Here is a 19604-nt window from a genome sequence, read left to right as displayed (position 1 = left end):
CTAAGTTTTGAAACTGTTGAATCAGTTCACTCAAACAATTTTGGCCTGAGACTTAATCTCTGCGAGTCCTGAAAATGTTACTATCCGTTTCTAATAAAGAAAAATGTCAACAGGCAGATAGACCCGCAATTCAATATCTACGCTTTATTTTCAAATACAAAGATTTTTCTCAACTCTGTAAACCCACTCATAAATAATTCTGATTTATAGTAAATCAGCTATTGTATTCGTAAATGCAGGGAAGTTAGTGAACAACGTAACTACCAAAAGAAATACTTTCATAACTTTGCAGGTGCACAAATCATAGCATATGGGAGAGGACTCAAAAGGATAATGGGAAATGAAGCGGTTTGGGAAAGACTATATGAAAAACAGCACCTACCTAGGTGGATATAAAACCCATTCTTCTCTTTCAAGAGGCAATTGAAAGCAAAAGTCCAACAGAGAGGCAAGCAGTCAAGAGTTATGCATTAAAATAGTTAACCCGCCAAATAAATGAAAATTGGTTTGTCTTCTGATTAGCAAAACTGACAATAATGGACTCACATTGCTCATTCTTTGAGGTTAAACACAACTGACATGAGCTACACCTGAAACCAATCAGTGCTGAGGCTTTGAGAAGATTCACACGCGAGGACTAAATTTGTCACAAATGGGTTGGTTTCCGATCCTAATGTAGCCAAGTTGCTTTACTCTGACCTCCATTTAACAAATCAACTTAATGGGCACTGGGAGTGCTATAAAACTTAACAATGGAGTGATTTTAACTTTTAAAATATAGTTATGAAGCAAAATGTTGGAGAGCTCCTTCAATACTGGAAATCAAATTAAATCTAGACATTTTTTAACAGTCTTGACAGATATAATCCTAGTTACCATGTAAATTTATGGTAAGCTGCTGTGATATTAGCCACAGGTGCTACTTTTAATATATGGGCCGCATCTGGCTGGGAATAAAGTTTCTCAGAGGACTAAAAATGACCTCACTATCAGACAATGGAAGGGGAAAAAAACAAGACCATTGTGGCATATAAAAAGCTGGAGATGTGGTCCACAACTGAATATTTTACGTAAAATTAATTTTAACCCTACGATTGTAAGTTAAACGATATTATGTTTTCAATACATAAAAGGCGTGGACGTATTTCAGCCAAATAGCCAAAAGATTAAGTACGTAAAACAGCTACGAAAGACTCTGGCAATGAACATAAAAACAAATTTCCCAACCTTTGATCAATACAGAAGACAAACTGATGTGCCAAGAAATTGGGGGGGGGGGAGGAAGCATTGACACAAATTAAGTTCAGGAGCATTTGCCCCTGCTATGCAATGAGTTAAACTAAGCTGAAGTGACTGCAACAACCAAAACAGCACTAATTCACAAAAAAGTGTGTCCCACCTATCCCAGTTTCAAGGGATTTGAAAAGTTTGTGAAGTTCTTCATGGTCATTAATCAAGGTGAACGAACCTACAAAAAAGGATTCATGCCAAGGGATTGTCACCAAGTAAGAAGATTAAAACAAATAAAGACCATTCACCACAAATCCTAGTAAGTTAGTTTTGATATATAAGCCACTGGTACTCCATGTATAACAGGGACAATCAGTTATAAAAAGCTAAAGTGAATATGTTGTACCATAGCTAAAGCAGAGTAACTGGAAATTCATATGGGACATATGTAACCGAGAAAACAGTCTGCTCCAGTAGACACTCTCTGAGATTTTTGTCATGTTATTACAGGTCTGGAGGAGGAGAGTTGGCAAACAGAAAAATGCAGTGTAAGAACTTGAATGATTTAATTTCCTATGAAATAACTCTTCAAAAGCTCTGCAAGTCTCCTTTAAACAACTGCTCAGAAAAACAAGATTTTGCACTATCAGCAAAACAAATTTGCTACTTTTCTTGCTATCCATGAGCCCCAAAGTACTGTTAGGCATGTCTTCTTCCATCAGACTTAATCGTTTTTAAACAGAGCGCTCTGTATTTAAGACATGATTTATTAAAAAAAAGCCTCTTGTAAAGCACATAAATCTATTGTCAATGTCTTCTTATGAGCAGAAGCATATACTTCACCTCTGCAGAAACAGTATGCTGGATTAAAAACTGTCCTATCAAGTTTAAGGAACACCACCATCGTGAAATTAAAATAGAAAGAAATTTTTAAAATGAGAATAAGAAAAAGTAGCTATAAGCATTAAACCTGACACCAGAGTGGCCATGACAACCCTGGTGGTTTTCAGCCACATCCTTCTAAATCTCACCTCCCTCCCACCCCGATTTTGCTATTCAGCGAAACCACAAAAAAGAAGGAAATATACCAAATAAACAAGAAATGAGTGAAAATGGCTGTACACAAAACAAACCTAAACATATCCCCTCAAGCCTCTTTTAATTCTTACTAATTCTAGATGTTGTTCATAAAAACAGTAGGTTACATATTTCTCAGGAAGACTGCAGTTATGTGACCACTGTTTTGTGCGATTAGTTCCTCAAACACTTCAGAGGACAGGAATTCCAAGAGAACTGGCAGATATTACCTTCTCTAGACCACCAACTTTTCAAAATTCTTGCCAGAAATTTCTGCAAATGAAAATATATATTAACTAACATCACTACTCAGCCCCCGCATCACTGAGCCTACTTCCATAACTCTCCTCACCTCCAGGTTTTGCTTTGGCGAGTGGAAACAGGTTGGCTGCTCTATACGTGAGCAAGGAACATTTTGTTTTGGTATCTGTTGCACAGAAATTTCTGACTCATTAACAGGTTTTGAGCCACTCTCTCTTTTCATAATACAGAATGCACTGAAAGCCACATGACTTCATTTCTTCTTTATTCATTCTTTCTAACATGCCTCCATTCACCGCTCTTAGGTAAGGTTCTTACTACCATCTGTCCCCTGTCAATTCACGCAAAGAGGACACAGGTAGAACAGAGGGATGCCACAGGCGGACAAGGAGTCACAACCTTGGGTTTGTCGTCTTGTCAGCTAACAAAGAACTTTATTTGTAGAAAATATATCTGTGAACCCAGTAAGAAACAGTGCAGCAGGCTGCACTGTTGCTATTTCATTCATGTGAGGGCACATGGTGGGCAATCTGCTTCTAGAGCTGTTACAGGACTTTGAGAGTCACTGTTAAATAGTTTGGTACTAAAATTTCTTATGCTTCAGTCCCAGAGTCAGAACCTTTCTCTAGGAAGGATCCCCCCAAAAAGTTGAGAAGGATCTCAGTATGGTAGAAGGATTTGTGCATGGGGATGAAAGTGGTAGGAGTCACGTTTTGAGGTTCCAGCTCTCCAGAGAGGGACATCTTTGCCTGTGACTGGACAACACATAGCAAAATGTGGTCTCAGTTCCTTCTACTGACTAATTTAGTGGAGTCCTTCAACTCAGCACACAGAGGCCTGCATATCTGAAGACAGAAGCTCACAAATCCTAGGTTAGGTGGCAGTGCAGACATATAGAACCAAAATTTCATTATAGTATTTGTTTGGCAAGTGTTACAACCAAGGATTAATTGAAAGGTGCTGGTGATAGAGCACAATCACCATTTTAGAGCAGCTATACTGAGGTGTGGGGTCCAGGAAAGTCTTTAAAAGAAGGACTTTTAAAGCAGCTCACCATCACCCTACAGACTAAAAAAGAAAATGTGGCTGTCTGCATCTGGCTGGTGTTTTTTTATAACCTGGGCAGTAAGTGAACACAATCAAAGGCATGGTGAACAACTGACATTTAAGATAAAGCTGCTACTCAGCTGAGGACTGAGGAACAAGCCGTGCTGGACATTATGTGCTTTTCCTTCAGGATTGGATGAAGAAGCCTAGAACACTATGAACATCAACACTATCCAAACCAGGATAGGGACATCTAGGGTGCACTGAGCAACTACAAAAGAAAAAATAGTTGGCAAAAGAAAGTATGTTCATTAGCATACTTTATAAATATTTCTAGCGTTTTTCAACTCATTTTGGGGGGTGGAAAAAACAACCCAAAGGCCCATTTTTAGAAAATTTAACTTCAAAACAACGAACACCATAGAGGGTTTAAAATGAATCCTTATAAAAGAATTCTACAAGCCAGAAGTGTCATTAGTTTGTCAGTGACTTAAAAGGCAGCCTATTTCTGATAGCTTTTAACCAAGCTAATCTCAGTCTGAAAGCTTCAGGAATCTAAATAACTCTCATTTCACAGAAGTTTCATTTCATGCTCATGCTGAAAATAATATACATAAACCAAGTTCATGTCTACACATTTGCACGACTTTATAATAAAAGTTGTGTTTATATTTTTAACATCTGTTGACATACATAGACTTTGTAAACCTGGCAGAGATTTTAAAGCCACAGAATTTTCCATGCATCGTGCGCATTATCTGTGAGAAGCAATAAAAAAGGCAATGAATACATTAATCATACCAATATCATCTGCAAAACATAAATCTGAAATACCTTTCATGTCAGCTCAACTACTCGATTTTTTACACACCTGATTTTATGCCATCTGTAAAAGGGCAAGATGAAGATCACTGAGGAAATTATATTTCTCAGCTCTCTGACTTTTACTAAATACTCATACTTTAAGAACTGTAAACAGAAGATTTATTACAAGAAATAAAAGAACTTGTACCTAAAAGTCCATTTTTATTAAAGGCCTGAAAAACTCTCATACTACAAAGCAGGCATATAGCTCCATTTTAGCACTTTGTTTCCCAGAGCTGTGATATGTATTTAGTGCTTTGGAGAAGTCCTGCTAAGTACTGCATGAGGACATTAGTAAATATAGGTCCTGGACTAGTAGATGAACTAACAGGTACACTTTTAATTTACCCTCTGTACCAACTTCCCAGGAGATAAACATTTGCTCTCTAAATCCAGCTGCAAACATTCATGCGTGTTCTAGCCAGAAATCCCACACTAAGTCATTTCCCATGGCTGAGAGATCACCAGTTTCTCCAGTTTGAAATTTCAAACGGAAGGTGTTGTACCCTGCAGCTGCCTCAATTTTTTTTAGATGTTCAGGGGTGAAATACAGCTGAATAACCCCCTGAACTGCAATAAGAGCTGGAGAAAGAATTTGGCCCCTGTGTGTTTCTTCAGTGGAAGGCATAGCTGAAAGTGCCATGTGCCACCACCTGGAAATTCTGAATCCTGAAGTCAATTTTCAACCCTTCTCACAACGGTAACAGCATTCAGTTTTATACAGACTTAATACTTCTAAGGACTACAAAAATGGCAAGAACTCCAGCCAACCCCTTCCAGCCACCTGGAGCAGTTGACTCCAAAAAAGGACCATATTTAAGATGATACACAGGAAGGGGCACCTAACAGGATATTCTGCTCCACACTGCTCCCAGTCTTAGGCTTAATGTACTCTATAACATACATATTCTGACTCCCCACCCTGGTTTGTTCATATCTCCAAATTGCAGCTTTATGAATAGCTAACTTTTACCCTGTAACATTCTGAGGATAAATCCTATAAAAAAAAGTCAATAATTTAATCCCTCCTGGTATCCTTCACTGATCTAATAGGGTGGATTTTCCAGATTTCTTTTGCTGGACTGTGTGTGTTCCAGTCTCTCTGGTCCATATTTTTTCAGGTCTGTTCCTTAAAGCTGTCTGATTCAAATGATTTATTTAAACTTACTTACAGTCTACAAAGGCTATTTTATACTAACTTTAATAAAAGCACTCCCACTTGTGCTCAGCCAACAGGCTCTCTAATTACATTGGGGTCTGAAATGCTCCAAACACAAATACTCAGACTTCGAAACTTGCAGCACAGCTTGCCCCCGAGCCGATGTCTCATTGCCTTTGACTCTCTAATTCTCCCACCCTTCCCCTGAAGCTCATCTAGGTCTCATATGCACTCTGGCCTGGTTTTTTTCCCTCCTTTGTTGCCCCATAGTTTGCTTGGTCTGAAGCTGTTTTGCTCCATTATTAACTTTCAGACTGAAAGTGCAACTCAGGAAAAATGGAGTCGTGTCTTCATGCACGCACCCTTACAGCAGTGCTGCTGTACCTGTTCTGTATGACATGGAACAATGCTGCCGATTTCCTTTGTGTCCCCTTTATGACAAATAAAGTATTTGAAACAAAACAAAAAGTTAGCTAGCATTGCACACCATCATTGTCACATTTCACCACCAAGGTCCCCTACAGCCTTGTCGGGATTATACCACAGCCACAGAACTAAACAGCATGCTAGGCAGCCCTTCAAAGTTACTGTCAACAAACATAAATAGATACCTTATGCTACAAGTCCAGTAGGCACAACCCAGCATCCTCGGGCATTGTGGCGGAGAAGAAAAAGAGCATCTTGCTAGAAATAAGTCACTTTTGCAAAAATATCCCCCTCCCCTGGGAAAGGGGAAATAAAACAGGCAGTAATCTTCATCTAAACAATTCCTATTGATAAAGGATTTTTCTTCAAGCAAACACTCCCAAGTTCATGGATATGAATATTTCCCCACTAAGATCATAATGCAAAGCAAAACAATCAATTTACCTTTGAATAGTTACCTGATTAAAATTTTTGAAATTGAATTCTTTGTAGATGGCATCTCTTTCACCTAACTCAGACCATCCTGAAGATTTGAGGTCAAGTAAAACTTGATTCCTTTCCTCTGTGGTCCGCCAGTGTGATTGTGAAGACTATCAAGGGGGAAAGAAAAAAAAAATTCCAGAACCAAGGTTAATGTCATCTCTTTTCCTTAAACAATACAAAAAAACAAACATGTGCTTAAATTGTAGCTATGCATTACAGAAATGTAATCCTTCTGGCTACCATCAGTGGAAAATTTATTATGGGGCTTCCTTGCACTATATAGTTTTATAGAATAGCATAACTCCCCAGGTAATGGAGTCAAGAAACCTACCTGTTTGGTGAATTCAGTTATCTACTCACACCTAACTCTGAGACAGCAATTTACTCTAGCATTGTGATGAAGTATGCACTACTGACCACAGGCATACATGACATAGGTAGCATGATTTAGCCTCATGTGTACTTGGCCTATGATAATTATGCACAGGATGTAAAGTTTGAAATAATTCCTGACAGCTCAGTTCTGATATTTTCTCTCATTTAAATACTAAGCTAAATTAAATTTACAAAAACATGAAACTGAATGAAAGTTAGCAAGCATAAATCAATTTTAAATTAGAAAGCACAAAGGCAACCACAGCCTGCCATGTATTATCAGCATTGTATCTTACAGCTCCTAAGAAGCCCAAAAAGAATTAAAAAATTAGGAAGAAAAGAATTTAAACTGTTATTAAAAATATGTTTCCCAAATAAAATACACCATTGTATCTCAAATCCGCATTAAAAACTCCACTGATAGTACTGACAAGTTCTGCATTAGGGTAAGTGCTCTCACATCACTATAAATCTAAAGTAGCTAAATTAAACAGGGTTACCTGTTTTCAGAAAAAGTCTCATATTTGGGAATGTACTTAAGCACATTTAACTTTCAGCTAATGAGAAGTCCTATTGAAGCCAATGAGACTACCCAGATGTTTAATGCATTCATAACAGAAACCTGAGTTTTTTGCTAATACAAATCCTAAATTACCATGAGGTTAGAATCAGACCTGAAGGACAGTTGACTGTTTTAAATGTTTGCTAACTTTCTCCATGAAAATATAAAATACCCTGCCTTCCAGAAGGTCAGAGCTATTAATGTAATACTGTACTTGATCCAAAGACACCCAACCCTCTGTTTCTGATCACTGGTTTGTCCTAAACTCGTATTAGAAATATAATGGTAGATCAGGGAGAAACTCCCAGTTATATACTTCAAGTGGCCTTTATGCTGTCGTATTATTAAATCAACATAATTTTGTGAAATCTTACTGACATTAGATGAAATAGTTTCTATCAAACATTGCAAGAGAACGTTTATGTTGAGAGCGCCACACAATATATATATGCATTTGTTCAACTATTTATTTTGACAATTTTAAAATGTGCAGTAATAATACTCTGGAAGTGCCAGTCTGCGTAGACTTCAGTTGCTGTGATCTCGCACTGAATTTGGGTCTCATTTGGCAAAGCTGACAGGTAAAACCAATAAACAATGTTTTGCAAATTCAGTCCAATACATACATGTGTATGCCGTATGTTGGTTCAGGCATAAAAAAAGTTAGCTCTTCACCACTAGATGGTGCTATATATTAAATCAGAACAAAAAGCAATTCAATTAATTCTGGTTAAGAAACAAAAGAGGTTTAAAGCCTGCTCTTTATTTCCAAATGATCTTACAACAGAAAACGACAATAAATATGTGCATCACTTAAAAAAGACAAAGATATAGGTATCAACGTAGCACCTGCTATTTAACTCCAAGCAGAAAAACATTTTAACTGACAGCAAAGGAACAAGAACAGTTTAATCAATTGTACTAACTACATCTATATGTAGAACTATTTTGATTTGTTTGGATTTGTCCTTTTTTTTTAAAACAGAGAAGTTTTAAATACCAGAAAAATAATGTTTCAATTTAATTTTGTCTCTCCAATCTGCAAAGTGTTTCCTCTGCTTTAATATAAAAATTAAACGTCCCAATATAGTGTTAGTGCTGCTATAGCAACTTTTCTGGATTAGAATGTATTTTATACCTGGTTTTAAAATGCATATAGATCACTCAAAAGTTAGTCTTTGGCCTGAAATTAGTCATGCATGTCCTCCCCCCGAGAAGAGCTTGAGAAAGTTCTGTTCAGTGGTTTTCAAAACAACAAACCACAAAATGGGGATCCAGGGGTACCCTTTGTTGTTGTTGAGGAAATTGTCATTTTTAAACCAGTTAGGACATGTCAGTTGCTTTCTTGGGGCTGATCTAAACCCCACTGAAGTCAAAGAGTCTATCCAGTGACTTCAGATTAGCCCCTTGGTATTCAGGTTTAAAACAAAAAAACCCTAGATTTTTGTTAGCCACAAACTTGGTCCTCACTAAGCAATACCACATTTGCCACTGAATAAAGTGTTTGTAAAGGCCAAGCTCTGTAGATGCGCATGCCAACACATAAAACTGTTACTGACTGAAGAAGTTCAGCAGAAAAAGCATATGCAGCATACATTAACCTATTTTTAAAGCAAAAGAGAGAAGCACAAGGCTCCAGACACACACATCTGTCATATCATGCAATGGAGCACAGCTCAACCCCACTGAAAATGTGGAAAAGTTCACCAAAAACAAACACAGCATGGACACTAAACTGTAAATATAAGACTTGGCCAACAAAATGATGACAAGTGACCCATGATTTACTGATAACATAAGATGGGCCCTGAAGCTAGTTAATAAATAGCAGCAGATTTATTTGAAAGCAGTCTAGAGAAGGTAGAGAGGGGGTAGAGTCAAAAGCATTCACCTCCTGTAACAGACTCATATATTACAAATTTTTTTTTGTGGGTGCGGGGAGAGTAAAGGTCTCACCTTGCATATATGACTATCTACTCCTTGATATAAAAATCAGACTCGCTATGCTCTACAAAGCCTGAACTGCCAAGTACTTTTGCCTCCTGGGAGAACAGAGCGGGGAACCAAGCTGAGATGTACAAGTTAAACAGATAACTCAATGACTGACTGCTTGAGGTGCTTGTTCAGGGTCCACGCGGTACCCCCATTGATATCCACTTGGGGTCTACTACTCTGCCAAATACACTCCTAATGTGTTTTTCAAGGCAGCACCTTATAGAGGACTCTGCATTCAAATAAGCATTTTGGGAACGAGGGGATGGAACAGCTGGCTTGGATGTGAAGGGCACCTGTGTGAAGGATAACAGGGAAAAGGCTAAGTCTGTACAGTAAACTTACTTTCCTGGCTGACAAGATTCTTTGAGTGAATCCAATATCTTTTATTAGACCAACTTAACTAGTTGGAAAAGTTTTTCTTAGCAAGCTTTCAGGGTTAGAAACCTTTTGCCAGACTGAGGAAACATCTGCAGTTGGTGTGTGCTCTCGCAAGTGACACTAGCTCCTCAACCAGAAGCAAGGTGGCCAGCTCCACATACAGCCTCGGGCATCTCCCTGCTTCCAGGTGAAGAGACAGCCCATCCTGGAAGTTCCCCATGCAGCCAAAGCTGGGCGCAGCCAGAACACTTCCTCTTATGAAGTTTCCTCATGAAAATCAAACTCGGGCATGGTTTGCTCAGAATAAGGCTTCCTCGTATGAGGCTGGCTCATGAGAAGCAAGCTCGGGCAACTCACCCAAGAGGACAATGCTCACTTCTTTAGAGCCATCCAGTGCTGGGCTGCCAATACAACTGAAACTGCCCACGGCCCGGGGAGGCTGGTCCCCTGACAGACAGGAACCCCAAGGCAAAGTGAAGCAAGGGAGAAGTGACTCCATAAGTTTTTATAGTGGGTAAGTGTAAACCTGCATAATGAGATAACAATCCCAACGGATTGTCTTGTCCAAACACGAGCAACCTGCACCTATTGCACAAGTGCACGGCCAGCCTTCCTCTATTCTGCAACTACCTGGACTTTAGGTGTAAGTGATTCAACCTGGGGGCTCTTTGCATTTCAAGCCTCAGAGGAGGGGTTGGGCGGTCTCAGAAAGAGGGGGCTTCCCCATCACACAGGTACTCCTCATTCAATTCCTCAGAAAATGCCAGCTCTTAATGTTCAGTCTTTTCTGGTCCATGAAAAATAATAAAGCCATTCTTCTGTTGCAGAGAGATCTGAAAGACCCAAACAAGTCAGAATGTTTTTGACACTACTGGTTTCCCTCGCTTTATGCTGTACATGCGTTCCTCGAAAATGGGCCATAATATGAATTTGCACAAAGGGAACCCATTTTACAATGTAACAAAAAGGGACACGCTCCAAGACCTTGACTGTACGGACCCCCAGACCCACGCCTACCACTTTTACATGACCATTTTGGTGCTCACCAACAGCAGCCAGTGCACACAAGCGCAGGGCACTATCATAATGGGGATGGCGACTACAGCAACACACGTCACAGACAACAAGCGAGGAGCATGGATAGATGTCGGTGCGCGTCACTCCCACAACGCGCCACACAGAGCACCCAACTGCAGGCTTCCACCACACCGTCCCAAGAGAGCGAAGTGTCCTCACAGACAACAAATATTGGGTATAAAAAGGGTCATCGCATAAGAGCGAATTGGCCCATCCAGAACCCACATAAAAGGAAGGGAACCCGTACGGCTTCCTCTCCGACAGCCCCCGATGCTTGAGAGCCGCCTCATCGGCTGCCACCTGTCACAACCACCCACCGCCCAAAGCGGGTGGATTTGGAGGCAAACCTGGAAACGAACGCGAACGTTTCCAGTACCAAAAAGCAAAGGAAAAGGACCCAAATGCAGTACTTAAAAAAATTCGTAGGAGTTGTGAACTGATCTGATGACAGTCGGTTTTGTGGGGTTTGTTAACGGGTAAGAGAACTTCTTCACGGTGAGGGCAGCCAAAATATGGAGTGGGTTTCCACGGGGGGGGCCTGCAAGAGGAGACGGGACGTGCACCGGGCGGGGCTGTCTGTTTCTCGGGGATGCACTGAGGGCCCTTCCGACCTTGCATATCTGTGACATGGGCGCAGGAGCCACCTCAGCAAAGGGCAAGCGCGGGTCTGGCACCTCCCGCGACGAGGCTCCGCCGCCGCCCGCCTGGGGCGGACATCTCTCCTCACATCCGCCTCGACCGCCCCGACCCGGTCCCGCCCGCGCTCACCATGGCGGCCCGGCTCCCGCCGCCGCGGCCCCGGCCCCGTCCCGCCGCCAGCAGAGCCCGGCGCAGCGCAAACCCCACGCCCTGCATCCAGGCGCGACCACGCGCGGAGAGCGGGGGGGGGAAGGCTCGCTAGGGCCTGCACCGCCAGGAGTGGGAGCCGCGTCCCACCACCGCGCCACGGGAGTGGAATGGTACAGGCCGAGCCCCGCCCACAACGTGTGAGAGAGTGGTACAGCCCCGCCCCCCCTGCCTGGGAGTGGTAGCGGCCCGCCCCGCTGACTCGGCCAATGGGATACGAGCGGGTGCCGGGGAAGCCGGAAGTCAGAGCGGGCGTGGGCAAGGAGCCGCCACGTGCGGGGGGGCGCTGCGGTTGGACGGCTGGGTGTAGGGCGCAACTACCTGCCCCCGCTCAGGAGCTGCAAGCAGAGCCCCACCCAGGCTTTATCCCAGATGGTGCAGCACGGAACCACCCTCCCTCGTTCAGGGGCACCAAGCAGAGGCCCACGCAAGTTTTATTGTAGGGATGCAAGAGCTGTGGGACGAGGAGACTGGGGGCACTGCTTGAGTGTGCAAGGGGTCTTGACCTTCTGGTGAGGTCCTATTGCACAGGCTCCCCAGGGTAATTGTCTCTGATATGTCCTCCATAGGAGGTCTATATTGAGCAGGTTTTTTTTGGTATTGGGTGGTGGAACCGGAGCGTGCTCCATCCACTCCATGCATTGACCTGGTATTGCAAAAAAACAGGGGAAAAAAAAAAAAAAAAATTTATTGTAGGGATGCCTAACTCGCCCAGCCGAGTGACGTACAGCACACTGGGCCCACGGAACCCTTTCCCCTCACTGTCGGCTGCAGCCAACACCTACACCCCGGCTTGTTCCCACCAAGGCACCCAAGTACCACCAATACCAGTACCTTCCCGTGGTGCTGCTGCGGCTCCAACGCCACAGGTCTCACCAAGCCAGAGGGTCCCCCGCCAAAGCTGCATGCTCTGCAGGCTGGAGGTTTGCCACCCCTTGTAAAGGAATATTGCAGAGGCAACTGAAAGCTGGTTAAGCCTGCCCCTGCACACCGCAGGCCCTTTGTGCCACTCCAGCCCACCAAGTACACCTGTAGCCCCCCTTGGGGGGGGCCACTAAGGGCACACTGCTGATTGCTTAGAACAAATAAATGACAAAACAGAGACAGGAGTAAAGGTCGGAGGTTCAGAACAAGTGCACAGATCTGTTGGAAAACTAACCATGTATCATCATTCACGTAGGAAAAAATGGCTCTGTAGAAGCTTTTGTGCAAAACCGCCAATTCTGTCATAGATTCAGTTATTTTAGCTTGGACCCATCCCATTTCAGCTCTCTTTAAAACCCATACAGAAGGAGTATTAATTGAACTCTCCATAACTATAAGGAAATTCATACTGGCACTATCAAGCTTCATGTGAGGCAACACAAGTTATGGCTATCCATCTTCTCTCCTAGCTCCATTTCAGCCTTCTATCGTAACTGTCTGCTGTACATAATAGCCATTCTCAGGCAGACGAGTAGTCAGAGAACATGCAACAAACCATATCTTACTCTAGGTCCCTATTTAACACAATAGGTCATAGTAGCAATAAGCTAATCCCCTATTTACGTGAGGCTTTCCAACTAAGACAGCAAACAAACACTTGTGGAAATGTAAATACACCTCATGATTAGTTCTGCTAAGTTTAGGTGAGAGGCCATATTTCAAAAATTGCATGCCAGCCAGAACGAACGATTTCAGAACGAACGATTTCAGTTGCATGTAAATTCTTTTCTACAAAAACAAGCAGTTAGGACATTTAATACAAGTAAATATAATACAATCCTTAGCGCAAAATGGCAAATCCTTACAGAACATAGTAAACCCACAATAGTAAATAATACCTAGCTTCAGGGCCAAATGTAGCACGTGACCACCTGCTCCGCTTGGCTGCACAATGAAGTTTAAGGTGTTTATTGCTGCTAAGCTTGACCCCCCTGCCCCACACACACTCTCTCCCCTCCCTGCTCCCTCTCTCAAACAGTCCTTCCTAAAAGTACCATGACAGTATTAAATGGAGGAATAATTACTCTTAAATGTTATATTATCCATCCAGCTTTAAACATATTAAATTTATCGTTTTTTCCTTGTTGGTAGCGAGGAACTACACAAGCTACACAAATACACTCTTCTTCTGAACCTCCATTTGTTTATTTATTGCACCAATAATTACCATCTGTTTCTGACTTCTGCATACCCAGTAATTGGCTAAAACATCTATTTTGTGAATCAATGAGATTATAATGAACAAATTCACAATGTCAATATATTTCATTTCAGTTCAATTGATTTCTTGCTTTACCAGATGCACAAAGTAGTGCCCTCATTTCATTCTGAGAACTCAGGAACTTAATCCTGATGCTCCTGTTCTTGTCCTGGTATCAACCACCGAATGCTTTCAGTCCGAATGGTGGCATACATAATAAAACTAGCCAGAAACAGTAAGGAAAATAAAAGTAGCCAATCTACTCCTTTTGTCAGAATGCTCGGTAGGGGGCCCTCTCGGTCTTCCTCAGTCACCACCACATCAGGTTTAGCTTCTATTCCTGAAAGAACAAGAAAAAAGGATCCACTGATTAATATCAATAGTATTAGCCAAGTTTAAATGTCATGATGAGTTAGCTAGGGGTGGACCGTATTCAGATTCCCAAATATGCTGCTGGATTTAACACAATTCTAGTCGATATAGCCACAGGACCCTTAGCAAAGGTCAAAGAACCTCCATCCTCCTTTAATAAGTAACTACCATCAGTCTGTCACTAGTGCATCATCCTCCGCACTCAGAAGGGCAACATGTCTTAGAAAAAGAGAAGCCTTATCCCAGTAAGATCAGAGCCCAGGCAGGCACTTCCCAACAACAGGAAAAAGGGCCAAGGGCCCATTGTTCTCATCCTCCTACTGCCCCCAACACAAGAACTGAGACTGATACGTGCCCAACCTGCTGCCTATCAGGGAAAGGACCCTAAGACATCTGGCTCTCTCCCCTCCTGGGCAGGTCCACTTTTATTCCCAATAAATTCAGGGCTTTGTTGGTTAAAGGTGCTTACTCTCTACTCAAATTCTCCAGTTGACTACCACCCACAATAGCCCCAACCAGAACTGCTTTTTACAGATGGACTCCTAGCTTCTACCCCTCCCTGAAATCACCCTCACAGTCAGAAGAAATTTCCTAAGACATTTTTATGGGTCCCATAATACAATTTCAGTCCGGGGCTACAGCTGACCCTCACCCTCACAGCTCTACATACCTGTTTGATTAAAAATAAATGCCTTCAATGTTTCCAGGGTCCGATCCGTATGATTAAATCTGGCCATAGGTTTAGCTCCTTGGAAAAGGAGGATATTAGGAACAGCCACAGTTCCAAATCGGGTTGATAAACTGAAGGAAAGAAATAGGTAACAACCGATAGTATTTACTTCCTGAGAAAAACAGTTTTCATCTTTTGATTCAGACTCTAGATGAAGCTACCTGCTATGCTGAGATGCATCCAGTGCCACAAAACGAAGAGTTGGAAATGCTCGAGGCAAAGAATTAAAATGAGGAGCCAGGTTGGCGGAGAAACGACACCAAGGAGTGTAGAACAGGACCATTGTACAGTCACTGCTGTTTGGATTTAAAAACTCCATCAGGTCCTGTGAGAGGAGAAAAAGAAAGCAGATTAGAAAAAAGAAGGGCCAATTAAACATGGAACAGGATTTTATTCTCCATCAGTGCATAATCTAGTAGCATTCAGGAGGGTGAGGCAGTACCACTAGGAGCAAGTCTGAACAGGCTTTTCAGTAGCATTTTAATGATTCTGATAAACAGAATGTGGTTCCCTTCCTTTTAACCCCATTTCTCAGTTAGGACTCTCCTTGGAAATCAAGTAATACTCTGGGGTTATCATTATAAAACAAATGCAATAGTTATTTTCCTTGCTCCCTTCCCTAAGGGGCTGTGTTTGCTGGCTTTTAATAACAAACCAAATTTTGTTCGTCAAAGTGGGGCTCAACTACCTCTTGCCTTCTCCAGAAGGTGAAAATCCAGGCCCTGGCATGGACAGGGAGCTAATGTGGGAGAGGAAAAGGAAGTACAGTTGTCCATTTTATAGACAAATGGAAGAAACAACAACCAAAAGGAAAAGTTCCAAGATGACAAAAGCCTGTGCAATGCAGGGGAAGCAAAAGAGCCAGAAGATAAAGGGAAATTTGAGGACAGAGCAGAACAGGGAAGTGTTCACTGGAGAATCACAGAGCAATGCAGAAGGCAAGCAGGCTGGGAGTAAACAAGGAGGTACTTGGTAAACCAAAGTAAAACTTCCACCCAGGAAGAGCACACACCAACTGCAGATGCTTCCTCAGCCTGAGAAAGGGTTTTTAAACCGGAAAGCTTGCTAAGAAAAAACATTCCAACTATTTAAGTTGTGTTAATAAAAGATATCAGATTCACCCAAAGAACCTTGTCTACCTTAGTAAACCAAAGGCATTCAAGTGAACAGGTTCATGTTCTCTTCCAAGCCCATCCCTTGCCCTCGCATTTGGGGGAATAAAATGTGAATGAGACAGACCCTAACAAGTTCTACCACTTTTGGGGTGGGCTGAGGGTTTAACATCCCAAATATTTAAACAGTTAGTTAGCACTCATCCTTGGGATCTAACAGGAACAACTCCTCTTGTAACCTCCTGAGAACAGGAACAGCTTAAGGAGATACTCCCATGATGAAAAGGTTTTAGCCAGACTGCTTCATAGATGTCCTACACGCATGCCTAGTGTTTCAAATTCCACTGATATTTTAGTACAGCTTCTCAGAAACAAATCAATCATTCAGATTTCAACCATTGCCACAGCTAATACTTTAACATTACAAATCTCTTTTAATTTTAAAGTTTTAAGGAAGCCCGGGGGGGGGCGGAGCAGAAAAGCTGGAAGGAATGGTAATGTCACACATTTGGGTCAAGCAATCAGAGCTTGTGGAAAGAGGTGGTATCTTTTATTAAACCAACAAGATATTTGCAAAAAAAAAAAAATTCTTTAAGTGCAGGCTTTCAGGCATAAACACCCTTTGTCAGCATCAGAGAAAAGACTGTAAAAGTTCTACGTAGAAATGAAGGAATGAATGAATGACAGACAAGGTTCTTTGGGTGAATCCAATATATTTTATTAGACCAACTTAAATAGTTGCGGGAAAAAATTCTCAGCACACTTTTGGGGTTTTTTTAAATAGTTTCTTAGCAAGTTTCTTAACCTGGCAAGTTAAATAGTTTCTTAACAAGCTTGTGGCTAAGAAAATGTTTTTCCAACTATTTAAGTTGGTCTAATAAAAAAAGATCAGATTCACCCAAAGAGCCTTGTATGCTCACATCCTTAGACCAACATTGCTACAACCTGCACCCCTGAATGAACAAACAAACGAACATTGGTGACACGCACAGGGTGCGCCACCTGCGAGACCAGAAGTGCCAGTGGAAACGCACTTCTGGTTTTGTCACTCAGCTCTGGTTTCACCACTGGGGGACCCACCCCCCTGTCCCACCCAGACCCGGGAGGGACCAGTTGCCCACATGAACAAACGAATGAATTTCTACCCACAAAGACTCCTACAGCTTTTTCTCTGATGCCTGACGAAGGGTGTCCATGCCCAAAAACTTGCAATTAAAGACTTTTTTTTCCTCAAAGTGTTGTTGCTCTAATAAAAGATATTACCTCTACTACGAGTCCCCACTGCTTTTTCCTCTAGCCCAACACGGCTACTGCCCAGATCCCCGACACGTTCGGGTGGAGCGCTACACCGCAGCCCGCCGAGTCTGAACCGCAGCCCGGAGACCCTCGCACGGGTACCCCCCCCAAAGGAGGAGCGGAGCGGGAGCGGGGGGAGGCCCGCGGCCCACCTGGGAGACGTTGAGGACGTGTAGCGCGGAGGCCCGCGGGCCGGGGCCGCTGCGCTCCTCGCAGGCCACCTTGGGTGCCCGGCCGCCGTCCGTGCCGTTGGCGGCGGCGGCGGCGCATGGCGGCAACACGGTCTCCAGCACCACGATGGGCTCGGGCTCGGGCTCGGGCTCGGGTTCGGGCGGCGGCGGCGGGCTGTCTCTGGCCTCGCACGGCGCGTCCGCGTCGCAGGTACCGGCGGGGAGCAGCGAGAGCAACGGGGGAGCCGCGGCGCCGCCCAGCATCGCGTCCGCCATCTCCGCCGTCTTGTAGCGCGGCGGCTCCTCGGCCGCCGCCGCCGCCGCCAGAAGCCGCAGCCCCGCGCCCAGCCAGGCCGCCCACAGCAGCATCCTCGCGGCCTGGTCTCCACGGACAACCGCCGCTTCCGGGGGCAGCGCACTCGCTTCCGCTTCCGGGGCGCGACCCCGCAAAGGCTGTGGGCAAAGGCTCTCGCCGCCATCTTCGGTCCGGGCGGAAGCGTATAGGTCCCCAGGTGGACCGCGGAGCCGCACTTACCCCTTTTAAGCACCCCTCGCTCCCTCTGCTGCGTCCCGGGCTGTAGGGCCAAAGGGGTGGAGCAGCACCAGCCCAGTGCTATGGACCACCTGGGCCAGCGAGACCCAAGGACACGGCCCCGGGGCAGGACGAGCACCTGCTCCACCGTGCGGGAACCGTGACGGACTACTTCGACCCGCTGCAGAAGATTAATTTGATTTTTTTTTATAACCTTTTGTCATCATCATTATCATCATCTTCACTTCATGGTTGACACATCATTGCCTGTTCCAGCTTCTGACGTTTTCATCCATCTGGTTTCTTCTCTTGCAGACTGTCACGACGCTCAAGTTCCCCAACATTTTGCTCCTCCTTGACTTAAGTAACTTTCCACACGGCTTTCCAGCATCTCAGGATCACTGCCATCCACTATGGGTTCTCCACCCCGACATGGGAAGCCTGGGTACCACTCTGAGCTAAGCCTCCTACTAAGCACCAGGCCATGTAGAGGTCAGGTGCAGCAATGCTAAGAGAAAAATATGCCTGAATAACTTCAAGGTCTAATAAGACAAAACGTTTCCAGCTACAAATTATGCTGTGACCCTACAGTCAAGGATTACACACCACAAGATTTGCAATGCAGGAGTTTTATGGTTGGCTCCCATGAAATAGCAGGCCACGAAGGCTGAGTGGGGGGAAAAAAAAGTAAACCCTATTTCTTAGAGCAGTGGTTTTCAATCTTTTTTCATTTGTGGACCCCTCAAAAATTTCAACTGGATGTACAGACCCCTTTGACTTGCAAGTGTGACTATTCACGTACTTTTGATTGATCATAGTCAACTTTTCCAGACCCGTTAGACAGTCTGCATGCCCCCAGGGGTCCATGGACCATGGGTTGAAAACCACTGTCTCAGAGTTGTCAGATGAAACTGAGCTGTGCTAGTTATACCCAAGTCTTCAAGACTGTGACAAACTAGCAGGTGTTCTAAGGGAGTGCTGTGACAGCTCCACAAAGTGTCCCTTTTAAAGACCCCCAGCCTGGGCTCAGCCTGCAGACCACAGCAGCTCCACTTACCGTGCTCATATGCACCGTTCCAGCCAGCAGGTGGCAGACTCCTCATAGAACTAGGAGTCTTATCTTCCTCGAACACAGTGTTTTTATTATCACAATACTCTGGAGATGTTCTCCGATGAATCCTCTCAGGCATCAGAGAAATAGGTCACATTGACCCCATTTTACAGATAGGGGAAAAAGAAGCAAGGCAAATTAGTTTCTTTGGGGCTCAGGGAGGCTGTAGAACAGAGGTGGTCTTGGGCTCAGGCCATGGCTCAGGGGAACTTTTGATTCCTGCAAGTATTCTCTCCTAAACCAAATCAGAAGACTACTTAAATAACATCCCCACACACAGTTATTTTAGTTGAACTTTCACTAAAATCTCACCTGT

The 19604-nt window shown here is 43.6% G+C and overlaps 2 protein-coding genes across 4 annotated transcripts in view; both read right to left on the bottom strand.

Moving 5' to 3' along the window:
- Window positions 1-11894, bottom strand: part of PCBD2 (pterin-4 alpha-carbinolamine dehydratase 2) — a 30665-nt gene extending 18771 nt beyond the window's left edge. The window contains exons 1-4 of one of the 3 annotated variants that reach the window (XM_019535107.1): window positions 11703-11894; window positions 6509-6654; window positions 6023-6069; window positions 2980-4373 (exon numbers count right to left, since the gene is read on the bottom strand). In XM_019535107.1, the coding sequence (XP_019390652.1) occupies window positions 4336-4373; window positions 6023-6069; window positions 6509-6654; window positions 11703-11789 (318 nt within the window). In that variant the 5' untranslated portion in view covers window positions 11790-11894 and the 3' untranslated portion in view covers window positions 2980-4335. Of the gene's footprint in view, window positions 1-2979; window positions 4374-6022; window positions 6070-6508; window positions 6655-11702 lie in introns of those variants that run through there. The other 2 variants (XM_019535106.1, XM_019535108.1) reach the window with 2 other exon arrangements.
- A 1610-nt stretch (window positions 11895-13504) lies between these two features.
- Window positions 13505-18031, bottom strand: TXNDC15 (thioredoxin domain containing 15). The gene is made up of 4 exons (XM_019535097.1): window positions 17628-18031; window positions 15229-15392; window positions 15008-15138; window positions 13505-14305 (listed from the first exon to the last, which is right to left on the bottom strand). Exons 1-4 carry the CDS (start codon window positions 18012-18014, stop codon window positions 14109-14111), a joined length of 879 nt encoding a protein of 292 aa, XP_019390642.1. The 5' UTR covers window positions 18015-18031; the 3' UTR covers window positions 13505-14108.
- Between the last annotated feature and the right edge of the window lie 1573 nt (window positions 18032-19604).

Source organism: Crocodylus porosus, unplaced genomic scaffold (assembly GCF_001723895.1).
Source record: "Crocodylus porosus isolate Cpor-Errol unplaced genomic scaffold, CroPor_comp1, whole genome shotgun sequence".
Classification (NCBI taxonomy): Eukaryota; Metazoa; Chordata; order Crocodylia; family Crocodylidae; genus Crocodylus; species Crocodylus porosus.
Note: the sequence above shows the minus strand (reverse complement) of the source record. Positions and strands in the feature narration are given on the sequence as shown.